General features: G+C 45.2%; 1 protein-coding gene across 1 annotated transcript in view; it reads right to left on the bottom strand.

Annotated features, from left to right (window-relative positions):
• Positions 1-14,629, bottom strand: part of Ack-like (activated Cdc42 kinase-like) — a 240,229-nt gene that overhangs the window by 61,790 nt on the left and 163,810 nt on the right. The window contains exons 9-10 of the mRNA XM_070534618.1: positions 12,563-12,687; positions 7,210-7,423 (exon numbers count right to left, since the gene is read on the bottom strand). Coding sequence (XP_070390719.1) covers positions 7,210-7,423; positions 12,563-12,687 — 339 coding nt within the window. The remainder of the gene's footprint in view (positions 1-7,209; positions 7,424-12,562; positions 12,688-14,629) is intronic.

The raw sequence follows: 14,629 nt of genomic DNA, 5'->3' as shown, positions 1-14,629 counted from the left end.
ATGTTCTTGTGTAGCCTAAGTGACCTGAGGTAGCTTCGTCATGACAGGCCTGCAAAATTTCATTGCGGAGAGTTTTAGGGACGACCAGTAGATATTTCTTCCCTGTTGAAGAGAAGTTCTTCCTAAAAAGAACACTGTTGCGTAAGCAGAATGATGACAGATGCCTTGAGAACAATCTGGGCTTGTTTGTGGTGTGGCCTTCTAAGAAATCAATTAGTGAGGCAAGCTCCTGGTCCTCTTGCTGTTGTTGAGAGATGGTGGCCGCATCAACAACTCCCAAAAAGCCAGTGGATTCGTCATCATCTCCGCCTGACGACTCGATCGGCGATCTGGAAAGGCAGTCAGCGTCTAAGTGCTGCCTTCCCGATTTATAGACTACCGTCATGTCGTACTCTTGAAGCCGTAGGCTCCAGCGTGCCAAACGTGCAGATGGATCTTTAATGTTGGTCAACCAACAGAGAGAATGGTGGTCACTTATAACTTGAAATGGGCGGCCGTATATGTACGGACGGAACTTGGTAACTGCCCATACTACAGCCAAGCATTCCTTCTCTGTGGTGGAGTAGTTCGACTCGGCATGTGACAATGTTCTACTCGCGTAAGCGATGACTCGCTCAGCGCCGTCTTGCCGTTGAACAAGGACGGCACCTAAACCTACGTTGCTGGCATCGGTGTGGATCATTGTCGGCACATCCACGTCAAAGTGGGCAAGAACAGGCGGAGTTTGTAGACGGTGCCGGAACTCGTTAAATGCCGCCTCCTGCTTCTCGCCCCACACAAACGTGACATCATCTCTGGTTAAGCAGGTAAGCGGTGAGGCGATGCATGCAAAACCCGCAATGAATCGCCGGTAATATGCGCATAGGCCCAGGAAGCATCTGACTGCATTTTTGTCTGTAGGCCTTGAAAACTCTGCGACGGCTGCGATTTTCTCAGGATCAGGCCTGACACCTGTGCGACTTACTACGTGGCCCAAAAACTGTAGTTCTTCATATCCAAAGTGGCACTTTTCAGGTTTTAAGGTAAGCCCAGCAGACCGTATGGCTTGAAGAACCGACCGTAGCTGTCCGAGATGTTAATAAAATGTGGCAGAATAAACAATGACATCATCTAGGTAGACTAAGCAAGTCTTCCACTTAAGGTCTGAGGGTACAGTATCCATTAGTCTTTGGAACGTGGCTGGGGCGGAACACAACCTAAAAGGGAGAACTTTGAATTCATAGAGCCCATCAGGCGTTACAAATGCAGTCTTTTCGCGATCCCGATCATCAACCTCTATTTGCCAGTATCCACTTTTTAAGTCCATCGATGAGAAGTACCGTGCATGCCGTAGCCTGTCGAGGGAATCGTCGATGCGTGGTAAGGGATACACATCTTTTTTTGCAACCCGATTGAGCTTGCGATAATCGATACAAAACCGCAGGCTACCATCCTTCTTCTTAACGAGTACCACGGGCGATGCCCAAGGGCTTTTTGACGGCTGGATGACATCATCTTCTAGCATTTTCTTGACTTGCTGCTGTATTGCTTCATGCTCTTTCTCAGCCACGCGATACGGATGCTGTCGGATGGGTATTGCTGTTTCCTCCGTAATGATGCGGTGTTTCGTCAGTGGTGTTTGATGCACTTGGGACGTTGTAGAGAAGCAGTCCTTAAAATCGTCAAGCAGTTCCCTGAGACTTTGTTTCTCTTGCGGCGCTAAACCTGGGTCAACGTCAACGACGGGTGCATGTGGCATCGTATCAGTGGTCGATTCTTCTTTTACAGCAAAGCAGAGTTGAACGTGGTCAATTTCATCAAAGTATGCCACAGCGGTGCCCTTACTGATGTGCCGGCGTTCATTGGTAAAATTTGTCAGAAGTATCTCGGTGCGACCACCGATTAGGCTGACGATACCGCGAGCGATGGCAACACCTTGATGGAACAGAAGTGCAGTTAGTTGTTCGGCTACGCCACCTTGTCAAACTGTTCTCCGCAACTGATGGAGACAAGACTGCATAATAGTGGTGGTATGCAGACGTTGTCGTCGGCGACACGTAACGATGTACGTTGGCGCTCTTCGTCGTGGCTCGTCTCTGTACTAGTTGACAAGGTTATCTCGCCATCCCGTATGTTAATGACGGCACCGTACTCCCTCAAGAAGTCTATTCAAAGGATGAGTGATCTGCAGCACTCTTTTAAGATCATAAAAGTGGCAACAAAAGCTGTAGCTGCAGTCGTGCAGTACATTTTCCTGTAGGTGTCATTATCTGGCCCCCGGCATGTCTAATATAAGGGCCTGTCCATTGCATTTTGACTTTCTTAAGCCGGTCTGCCAACTGCTCACTCATTACCGAAAAGTCTGCGCCAGTATCAACTAAAGCTGTCACGTCGTGGCCATCAATCGTTAAAAGTAAGTCGGAGCTCACAAATTCGTCGGCGTTCCGTTTCTCCAGGCCGCTCTGCTCGTTTCTCTGTAATGTTGGGGGACTTTCGGTGGTTCGACGACTTGCAACCTTTCCCCCGGAGGTCGCCGATTTCAGTTTCCCTGCAGTGGGCTTGGAGAGCGGCCTCTTACCACGTCGGCGAAACTGCGACTGTTCGGCGAAGAATAACGCAACGGAGACGGCGAGCGCGACCGGAGACTAGCTGAGCTGCCTTGTTCCCGAGTGACACTGTCGTCGAAGCGTCGACGTCTCTCAGGAAACTGTCGTGGAGTGGCAGGTGACATTTCCTGGATGCCACCCTGGCAATGAGGGCAAAAACGATAAATGTGCCCTGGTTCACCACATTGAAAACACAATGGTCGGCGATCAGCAGTGCGCCATACATCGGTGCTGCGCAGCTGGGGTCGCCTGAAATGCTCCCTCTGTATCCAGGCAGCAATAGGTGGCCGCTGGTGGTACTGCTGTACTGGCCCGGTAGAAAGAGGGCGTCGAACAGTGTTCGCGTAGCTGTATGCGCGCGGCTCGAAGCGTGGCTCGGGACACGGTTGAGGGAGTGGCTCAGGTGATGCAAATGCTTGCAGGATTTCTTGGCGGACAACTTCAGCGACCGAAGCAACAGTGAACTCTTTCAGTGTCGCAGTTTGCTTCGCAATCTCCTCGCGCACAATGTCTCTTATTAGTTCACGTAGCGAGGTCTCGTCTGTCGCTGTCAATATTGCGGCTCCTGCAGGCGCATCGTTAGTCAGGCGTTCGTATTGCCAGCAACACTGCTGCAGCGCCTGCTCGATTGCTGTGGCTTCCTTAATGAACTCTTCTACAGTTGTAGGCGGGTTACGCACGAGACCAGTGAATAGCTGTTCTTTGACGCCGCGCATGAGATGGCTCAGCTTCTTGGAATCAGGCATGTTGGGATCCGCGCGGCAAAACAAACGAGACATGTCCTCGGCAAACATCGAAACACTTTCGTTTGGCTTCTGAATGCGCAACTCGAGAAGGCGTTGTGAATTATCTTGGCGATCAGTGCTTCCGAAGATGTCAAGTAGCCGACGGCAAAATTCGTCCCACGTTGACAAATGTGCCTCGAGGTTTTGGAACCACGTCCTTGCGCTAACTTCAAGAGCGAAGTACACATTCGATAGCTTCTGGTCCGGACGCCACTGATTGACCTTAGCTACGCGTTCGTACTGGTCCAGCCAGTCTTCAGTGTCTTCATACGTGTCACCGTGGAAGCTAGTGGGGACTAGATTGTTTTGAACAGTCGCCTGTGTTGGACTTGCAAGCGCCATTTCCTGAGTCGGTGAGGTCGCTGACAAAGTTCCTTGGAAGAGGCTGAATTCTGGGCACAGACCTTGCAGGCGGCGGCTTGCGCGGTGCACAGGTGTCTCGACGCGTGGATGATGTCTTGAAGGGCTGGATGCAGGGCTACTCGCAGGAGTCGTCCCTATCATTAGGTGATGATGCGATACCCAGCACGTCCACCAGTGTCACGGCTCACTGGAGACAAGAAAGGAGAGTGGTATTTATTCGAGAGAGTTAGGGCAAGCGCTCAGTCCAGGCTTCTTCTCTAGCACCTCGCTTGCACAGACGAGCTCGTCGTCTTTTTCGTCAACGTGGTTGTGCGCAGATGGCATCGCGGCAATATATATACACCCCCCCCCCCCTCCGCAAGGCGACACCTTCTCTCCCTCTACCGCAGCAGAGCACATCTGGTGGAGCGAACAGTGACGGAAGCACCACCTGTTGGAGCGCGGCTGCGACATTGCTAGGCAACGGCGGCTCAAGGTTGTTCTTCGTCAGCCACTGCATGTGGCATACGGCTCCCTGCATACGGCATACAGCGTGACGAGCCACAAAATGGCTTGCTGGCTGGCGTAGTAAAGCTTTCACTTTGAAAGAACAGGAACGTGGCGATCGGGGACACTGATACGGGAAGTACACACTCCAGTGACTTCAATAGATCTACCATCGGCCACGTGTACGGCTGGCGTAGTAGGAGTCGTGAGAACCTTTCTCAGTCAACAACAGAGGTTACAACTCATTATGGACACCTGGGCTCCAGTATTTATTAATGCCGTCAAAGGGACACCGTCGATGTGAACATCCAAGTTCTGGTTTGTTGGGAGCATGAATGGAGGATTTCGACACGACGAAGATAATGCAGCATTAGCCCCAGGAGCTGCATGGTCCGGTTTTTTGTCTGGGAGGGTCCATAATTGGTTGGCGACGAATAGCGGCATGGCTGGGCCAACGGGGACCAACGGCGCTGAGGTGACGGCGAGCAAGCAGGACAACTGTCGTCGACGGATACGCCTGAGGTAGGAGACATACGGCAAGGCGAGCAATGGTGCGGGTCGGCATATGGGCGAGGAGACGGGGAAAAGGAGCTCGAATACGGCGACATCCAGGAGGTGCAGCAGTGGTGAGTGATGCGGCCAATGTGGAGGCAATGGAAGCAAATGGGCTTGCGTTCCGGAGTTCTCCACTCGGTAGGGTTGCAGTATCTGGGAGGGGAATACAGATCACTGTGAGGGTTACCTGTCGGTGCTGGTAGGGCGTCAGGTCAGAAGACGGAGAAGGCAGCAGGAAAACCGAGGTAGACAAATTCTTGCCGCACAACTGCCTGAATGAGAGATATCGCTAGGGCTAGTTGGTCAATGGTGGGGTCAAGTGGGCGTGGATGAAATGGCGCAGGACTGAGAGTGTCCGTCGTCTTCGTCGGGGTGCCCGCGTGCATCGTTTACAAGAAACATGCAATATGCATGTATCAATATCATTAACATAGACTGTAAATAACCATGGCCCTAGGATGCTTCCCTGGGCAACACCGGATTTTAATAACTATATGGAAGTAATCCCGGTACCTGTGCGAACATACTGCATCCTATGTGATAGGTAAGAATTCAACAAGTCATGAGCAATGCCACAGACACCATACTTTTGTAATTTCGAAAGAAGAATAGAGTGATTTAGAAGATCAAATGCCTATGAAAAGTTGACACAAAAAACTATTAAAATTTCTTTCTGGCTGAAGGCTTTCATTAGGAATTATTTTTGTCTTAAGAGTGCAGTCTCGATCGGTAGATGTGTGAAACCATGTTGAAAGTCATGAAGTTTATCCTTGTTAAAGAATGGTAAGATTCTTGAAAGCATGATCTTTTCTACGCCTTTAGAGAATATGGGAAGAATACAGATTGGATCGTTAGTGGTAGAAATGTGCTCATTTTCGGTGCTCTTAGGTATTAGAATTTTAACTTGAGACGTAGTAGTTGCAGCATATAATGTGATACATAAAATTATATCCCGATCACTGGTGTTTTGAATCAATGCATAGCAGTAATAATTGCTTAGGCAATTTTTTATGAATTCTTATGTGAAACTTCAACGAAGCACCTCAAGGAACATGAATGAAAGTAATAATCTGCTAGTTTTAGTATAAGTACTGATAGTAAAAAATATAAAACATACAAAATATACACCTGGTTCCTAGTTTCCAACCTTTGTAAGTAAGATAATAAAAATTATTATGAAGATTTGCTGGTGTCAATACTAGCCATAGTGATGCCCATGCTATGCGAAAAAGCAGTAGCTACGCAAATGTGAAAACTGGTAAGTTCTTATTGTACAGGGGACATTTCTTCTTACTTGTTGCAGCAAGCACCTGGTTTGTTGGTTACTGCATTCTTTAGGTAGGCGAAGCAATGGTTGTCAGGTCATGGAGCATACAGACGCCTCCTTATACTTGATTACTGTGTTCGATCAGTTTTCTGTGCAAGCAAGATGGTCCAGCACACATTCAACTGGCGCTGGAGCCCCCACATGCTTTGCTCAGTTCCTGTACAGTGCTGTACAGTAATGTGGAGTGCTGCACAATATTGTACAATAATGAACACCGCCTCTACACATGCACAGGCAATGTTCAAAATGTAAGAAATCGGACAGCTAGTCAAGCTTTGGTCTAAGGTTAGTCTCAAATTGACTGCAAACTCTTGTGAGAGTGAGAAGTTTACACGATGGCAAGGATTGCTCACAATAATTTGTACGTACACTCTCGAAGCTCTGACAGACAAAAACAACCCACAGTGAGGAAAATTAAGCTGCGCTTGATATTGAACGCAATTTTCTAAATAACACACACTCATGAGCAGCTACCGTTGTTTGAGACATCATTAAAACAGCCTACAAGTCGGATCAAAAATATGGGAACCAGAGCAAAGCTTCCGTGTCCTCACTGTTGATGTTTAAAAATTGTTTTAAACGAAATTTCTAGTCTTTTTTATTTTTTTAAGAAGTTCTAGGAGCAGTAGAGGCTGGTTTCCACGATACCTCCAATAAAAGTAATTTTTTCAGACTCCTCAATCTGCTAAAAATTGTGAGATTTGACAAATAGCTAAATTTCAGTTGTCATTTCAGACGGTGCATGGTGTTGTAGCCGAAGAATTTCAACGAAAATGTTTAGCAATGTGCAGAAAAACTGTCAATCAAATTGATCGATTTCTATACGAGCGGTAACGAAACAGTTATTCGGCATAGAGTGTCCAGTAAATCTTAATCATGAACTAAAAATGGTTCGTTATATTTGTTAATAAGAACTTCTTGCATTACTATTATGAAATTTTATATGCCTGCATTTAAATTAAAATTAAGGGAAATTATAATGATTTTGTCATACCCCTTACATGATAATGAGGTCCGACTATACTGCACCCACAAACTCACAAGCTTCAACTAGTCAGGCAGCATGGATTCACGTAGCATGCAATTAAAGCAAGTGTGGTGGACAAACCTGGGGGCCTGAAATCATTTCAGGCCGCAATCGACTGCGCCGACCACTGGCGTAGGCTACACCAGCACCAGAACGAGGATCCCATCGGGTGAAGCTGCCACTAGAACGACTTGAAGGCAGATTGTGGCCCAGATATGCAATTGTAGCAGCCGGATTGAAGAAACCAGTCTTTCCCGAAGCTGTGACGCCTTTCCACAGGGACCATGCATCAGGCCTGGAACACCGCAAGTACTGCTTTGTGGAGTGGTTCTCGCAGTTGCAAAAGGTATGCATGGTGGTTAGCCCTTTCCATGTGCTCATGAGTTTTTGTACACAGTGTGTGCTGCAACATCATATTAATTTTTTTTATGTTAACCTGCACCAACTATTATTACTGAAAGATTGAGCATAGGGCTTCCAACTATGTTCTTCCAAGAAGCCTATATTATTTAGCTCCACAAATTGAGTTCTTTAAGGAATATGGTTGGAAATCTGCACACTATCCATGTGTCCCTGCGCGCAAACCCAGTGGCAACCCATCACAGTTCCCCAGATGCAGTGAGCATGAAACAAAGGGGTCTTTCTGTGCAATGCGATTGGAAAGGAATTCACATTTCACTGTTTAACACCAATAATGTGGGGTCACCACCTTCAGCAAAGGACGAGTCTCAATATCTATGTGACCATGCAATCAGAATGCCTGTAAACAGGCTCACATCATTGATGCGGCATTCACAGCAGTTGAAAAATGCCACTCAAAAACTAAGTGCACTAACAACTGTATAAATTACAGTGATTTTGTCTGTAAAAGCTACAGTGACTGTGCCAGGTAATTATAATGCACTTCTTTCTTATTGCAAAATCACGTATGATATTCACATGCCTTCCACCTACAGATACCCAATTGTATTTTTTATTCTTGAATTCATTCTTGAGTTCAAATTAGTTTATTCAATATCATCACGTGGTGCCAAATAAGCTTAATTCACCACATAAATAAATAACAAGGGCAAACTGTTGCCATATTTATTGTTCTTGATTCATCTTGCAACCTCGTCACTTCCCTCAACAATGTCTTTAGGCTTCAGAGTACCATAAGGTTTCTTTGATGGTTGCAGCAACTAGGACTTCTGACAGCAAAAAATGTTGTGTTACTAGAAGCCAAAGAGCAGAGAAAACAGGGCAAGTTGGGACAGGTTCATGGCAGCACTAAAGGTGCTATGAAGATATTAGCCACAAGATTTTTGAGTGGTGCCCGCCCTCTTACGCTGAAAAAGTCAAGTCCGCTTGTCAAAATGTTAGCTCCTGCTTTTACCTTGTTCTCGTTTTACTCGTTGTGTTGAATTTCCACCCCTGCCTTACTCGTGTTTTCCCTTGCCCTCTTGCACATGACAAGCTGCCATGTTGCGCACACACTCACTACGAGAAGGCAAGGCAACTTGACGCTTTTGGCAAACCTGCTCTGCTTGAGTTGTTTTTGAAATGAGAGTCTGCAGGTGTGTAGAAAAGTCTATACTGAATGTTCCACAACATTATTTCCTGCAAAATCAAGGGAAGTCTCCGTCATCACCATGCTTAGTTTGGATTGCTCATGGTGTTGCATGCTAGTCGTCAGTTTATACACGTGCGTGTACGGCATTGGTTTCTAGTCATTGCTGCTAAGTTGTTGTGGCGTATTCAATGATTTGTCGGCCCTTTTTTGAAGATTAACTGCAGCGTCTGACCTCCAGCTACTGTATCTGTGCTGTAATACTGTGTTTGTCTGTACAGGATGTGCCATGTGTTTGGTCGCCTGCTCGGTTTGCCATAGACATTCAAATTTTGTTGCTGCCCAGTGAGTTGAGCATATCATGAAAGACGTTTGATGCCATTTTTAGGAAACTAGGTGGTTGCTGGTGCGTTAATGCATGCACTCCTTTAACGGCATTGCAGCAATACGGGGTCTGGAATGTCTGATAGAAGGGCGGACAAAATTCATAGGCAAAACAAAATTGCATAGCCTTGTGCAGTAGTGCTGACCTTCGCAAGATAATATTAATGAAACTTGATTACTTCGACCATGACACAGCACTACCCTGCATGTTAGTTGACTCAGCTTAGCCCTTTCATTGCTTTTGCCATTAGTTGCAAGCACATTTCGCAGGCAATGTTTGTCCAGCGATGAGAATTTATGCTATCACATAACAAAAACAGGCAACAACCATTGCTCAGATGACCATTTCAAGGTACTTTGTTCTGCAAGCATGTCATACGTATATAAAACTAAAGAAAAAGAGAGAAGTTTAAATTTGCTGGTACTTGACTGAATAATTAGTTGGAACACTAAATACACAAGAAAAAAAAAGGAAACCATACAATGGCACAATAAAATTTTCACAGTCTCTCATACATTTTATTTTTTGATATATGACATAATATTGTTATTCTTATGCTGATAAAGTGACATTTTCCGAGTGGTTTCTGGTAGTCTGAAAGTGCACTGAACAGAAATAGTGTAATGCTAACCAAAACAAACAAAATTTTTACCTTAGGAAGTGGTAATAATATTTACTTGCAAGAAAGCGGTGCAGAGCATGCGTGATGATTGCAAAACATCAAAGAGCACGGTGCAAGTAATGTACAAGAGAAACTACATGTCAGCAAAATAATGTGATTTTTCTTGCCAGAAAAAGTTTTATACATGCGCCACCAAGTTACTAGGATTATGAGCGAAATGTAAAATTTATATTTAATTACAATGATGCTTAGTCGACGCAAAATTCTGCAAATTAGCTCTGCGATCGTGCTTCATTTCTAAAGCTGCATGGACTCATTTATTCGCTTGGTGCAATGTTTTATGACTGAGCCCCGAGATTGTGTCTTTGCCCGGGAGGCATGTGATTATGTGAAAAAAAGAAAGTTTTTTTTTTATTGTAACAACATTCAATTCTGGGATGTTACAAGTCAAAACCATTATATGATTATCAGGCACAGTGTAATGGACTATGGATTAACTTTGACCATCTAGGGTTCTTCAACGTGCGCCTAAATCTAAGTACACGTGATTGTTTGTGCCCCCATCAAAATGCGGCTACCACAGCTGGGGTTGAATCAGCAACCTCGAGCTTATCAGCACAATGCCATAGCCACTGGGCTAGCCCGTGCCGTGGTTATACAGAAGGTACATTAAATATATATCATTAGTTGTCCGCTTAATGCTGGCATTTATAAAATTAACAATAAGAAAAAACGCAGATGGTAATTTGTGAGTGCCATGCAAGACAAGCACAAAGTCAGAACGGTAGCAAATGCATGAAAATGAAGCTAATCAAACCAGAGCATAGCAGACGACAAAGGCAAATACCCCGGCTAACATCACTGGAGCATTGTTCGCAGTGCCATTTGAAGCACTGCCATTGGTCACCCACGTGGCTAATAGACAAAGGCAAGTGACAACACAAGTGAATGGTTAGCTGCAGATCTATCTTGGAAACCGGTTTAATATGTGTACTGCACTTTATGTGTGCCTGCAAAGCAACAAAGCAAATATGACAACTGAGCACAGTTGCGATCAATTTTATAGGGAAAAAGAAAGGTAACTAAACTAAAACCTTTAGTACAACAGCAAGGCAGATAAGTATCGTGTAATGGCACAATCTGATGCTTTGTTTTGTCAAAAAGTTATCGAAAGCTAAGTGATAGGCATGCCTTCAGTATATGATAAGCTTCACCTTTTGTCCGCACAAATTATGCAATACATCCACAGTCAAGGCAATGCATTGCATGCTCGTACGGCACCCTCCTCATCCTCTACAAACCCCGGGCACAGCAGAGGGTTGCTGTAGGCAACAGCGGCAATGCAGGGCACGAGCTTGGTGCCAGGCATTTACAGTGCAGGCATCCCTCACCTGTGCTGCTTGCTCAATGCACTTGCAGCCTGCTGTGCATGTGCCATTTTTTTTGTTCTTGGCTGAAAAAACAATGTCAACAACACTCTGGGACCCCACCTGCTTCAACCTACGCAATCACAGATGGGACTCATGGTGCAACCACTACCATTTTTTGTCCTTTGCCATTATTGCCACTTTATCGTACCCCTTTACAGCAACTTTCAATTCTCGCATAAGCTTTTCACGCATCAAAGGCAGCGCACGGTCTGGGTACTTAGTGTCTCCGAGTATGTCAAGTTATTCTCATTTGCTGCCAGCCATCCTGTAGTCACATGACTTGACCATCACCAATCTAAAGTACAAAGCTGCAATTCCATTTTTTTTTATTAACCATTGAATGGGCAGAGCTGAATCTTGGTAATAGTATTAAAGATTGAAGGTAGTGCTGCTACCACACGTTTTGCAGAAAGTAAGTTTTTTTTTCTTTCCTTTTACTGGCGTTTTATGTGCTAAAACTACGGTACGATTATGAGGCATGCCATAGTATAGGACTCCGGATTAATTTTACCATTACCATATTAAATTTTACCCCCATTGAAATGCAGCGGCCACAGGAGCGATTTGATACAGTTTGCTTGGGCTTAGCAGTGCAACACCAAAGCCACTATGCTACCACGGTGGGTAGAAGATCAGCTTTCAACATAGATACTGTGACACACAAGGCAGGTATCACTGCAATGACTTCCACTTATAGTTGGACTCGAAAAAAAAATTTTTGCAGCAGGATATTCAGAACGTGACATCCTCCAATAGTGAGGCCATTTTACGATTAGTTAGATCGGTGTGTCAGGGCCCCTTAAATAGATCTTCCAAAAAACATCACTTTTATAATACGCCAGTTTTAGTCATGTTTCTCACTGGTTTAGTAATTTTTTATTATTTTCTTTTTCAGAAAAATTGATAGAAACTGTATTAAGTTGCCATGTTTGCTTCGTTGCCTTGCAGGCACATGTGCAGTATGATGTATATATATTCAACTCTTCTCTCGAATAAATCTGTAGTTGACAGCTCAGCACTTGCATAACTTGCCTTTGTCCTTACCTCTGCAGCATTTGATTATGAGGCACGTCGTAGTGGGGGACTCTGGATTAATTTTGACCACCAGGGGATCTTTAATGTACCCCCAATGCGCAAAACACGGGCATTCTTACATTTCGTCCCCATTGAAATGCGGCCGCTGCGGCCGGGGTTCGATCTCCCCACCTTGTGCTTACCAACGCAACACCATAGCCACTTAGCCCTCACAGCGGAAACCCCACACTGTCAGTGTAGCCGTGAAGTAGAAGCCAGAGATACACAATACTGGGGAAACATACAGCGCTGCTTAAAAAGGTTAGTTTCAAGAAAAAAAAAAACTAAAAAATATTGCTGATTACAAATGGTACTTGCACATCTGACATGCTGTGAACTAATTAAAAAAGTTTGAGACAATCAGGTTGTCTCACCTTTTGTCCAGCACTGTAATCACATCGCCTGTTCGGTAGTGCAAGGCATCTTTCTTCAGTTTGACTGAGCCTCCCATAGAAGTGTCTGGGCAGTCGGTGATAGCCTGCACTTGCTCCGGCTTACACTGAGAAAAAATGAAGAGTAAAAACACAAGAACAGGTGCCCCGCGCATATTCAAGAGCATTTTTGCAGGAAACAAGCAAGGAAGTAGCTTGAGGATCAGCATGTTTCTTTTTGCTAACTGCAAGCATTCAGTTTATAAAGCTTGTTCGAGAGATGAACACGGCACTAGCACCTGTACAGTTTTCTTGAGTAGCATGACTCAACTAGCATAACAGTAATGGGAAGTAACAGTGCTGCTCACCTGATGGCTTAGCATACATCGTAAGTATTGCTGTATAAATGCCCTTTCTAGTGACAATAATGCTATAACACACCACTATAACATTCCATGGCTATACCTTTTGTACACAGTTCAGAACTACAAGTGAGGAGCATGCTCTGAACCTAGAACTTGTAGCTGGGCTAGCTGGTAATTCATCTTAATATGTTGCTGCAGAGCAGTATAGCCATTTTAACAATAGATTTACAGACTTTCTTGTCTGCTCAGCGACAAATTTTTCAATTTAGCGACCAGCGACCTTCTTTTTTTTTAGTGATGTTGTAGAACAGCTGACATTTCAGCAACTTTGAAGTTAGGAAATTTGCTTTACGCTTCTAGAATGCACTTGGTTATCTAAAAACTACATGTGAGTGGCTGATGAGGGCAAAAAAGGACAGGGAATATAGTTAGGTTAGCCAGTGTAAGCACTGGCTGGCTACTCTGTGCTGGGGAAAGCAACGGAAATTGGCTATATGCCACGTAGGCTCTGTGACCATGATGAAGCGAGTATCCACAGTGTGCTCACAAGTGCATGTTCTTGTGTTTTTTATTCTTTACAAAACCGATATGAAAGGGTCTCAATGGTCTGGGTTCTCCACTTTCACTAAATACTAGGGGTGTGCAAATACTCAATAGTGAGCATTAAAATAATTTGATTAGCAATTCGAGCATCTACTGTTCCATCTGTTCCATGCCGCATGCTGCGCGTGTTGTGGAGCCCCTTGTGATCGATGGCAAGCAAGCAAGCACCTCACTTCATTGTTTTCAGCACAAAATGAACGCCAAGCACACTGCGGATGGGCCATACTGGCTGATGCGGCAGCGGATTTTCTCTCTACAAGCGCTTCTGCCCGAATGCCACAATTGGCAGAATCGAGTGGCATTGGCCTGTTCCCCCTGTCTCGGTACAATTTTTTTCCAGGTCATCAGGGCCAATCGAAACAATAATGCGATGCGGAACAGCAATAAAAGCAGCACATATTTCGGAAAGTGCAGAAACATGTGCGGAGATTAGGCCAATTAGTCACCAAAAGGCACACAAATCATACTGTATACCCAGCGACGAACTTAACACCATTTTCGCAGCTGTCAAACACAAACGCATGATTTGGGACTCATTACTGATGAGCCACCCACACAAACGTATTAGCAGCAAGCTTTCCGAGAGGGCTTGTGGCCCATTCCCACCTCAGCAGCGACAAATTTTCACCACAGCCACGCTGCCTAGGCCATTAGGCCTAACCGATGCTGCTTCATCTTGCGTCACCAGCTAAAGCTCCAATTTGGTGCCGAATCGACACAGTTCTATTCAGAGCAGCTGCATGACACTCTGAAAGCCAACAAACCACCTCACAAACGAAAGCGTGTACGGTTTGGCAACAAAGTTGTTTATGGCCGCCACCTTTACAATGCGCCATATGGTGGCCTCTCATTTCTGAAGCCATTTGTAGACGCAGATCAGTATCGTTCTGTAGCATCAAGCAACCAGTCACAAGACTACCTTCGGATTTACATGGTGGGCATTAAAGTGTAATGTGACTAGTGCCTTAACTGCCTGGCTGCATACATTTGCAGGGACAGAGAAGAGGGAGAGGGGGGGGGGCAGCATACAATTTTGCTGTGACCCTCCCTATTTCAGCGGCAAATTAAGCCAAACCTAACAATGAAAAGTCACCTGCTCTCT

This window comes from Dermacentor albipictus, chromosome 2, assembly GCF_038994185.2.
Source record: "Dermacentor albipictus isolate Rhodes 1998 colony chromosome 2, USDA_Dalb.pri_finalv2, whole genome shotgun sequence".
NCBI classification, from domain to species: domain Eukaryota; kingdom Metazoa; phylum Arthropoda; class Arachnida; order Ixodida; family Ixodidae; genus Dermacentor; species Dermacentor albipictus.
Note: the sequence above shows the minus strand (reverse complement) of the source record. Positions and strands in the feature narration are given on the sequence as shown.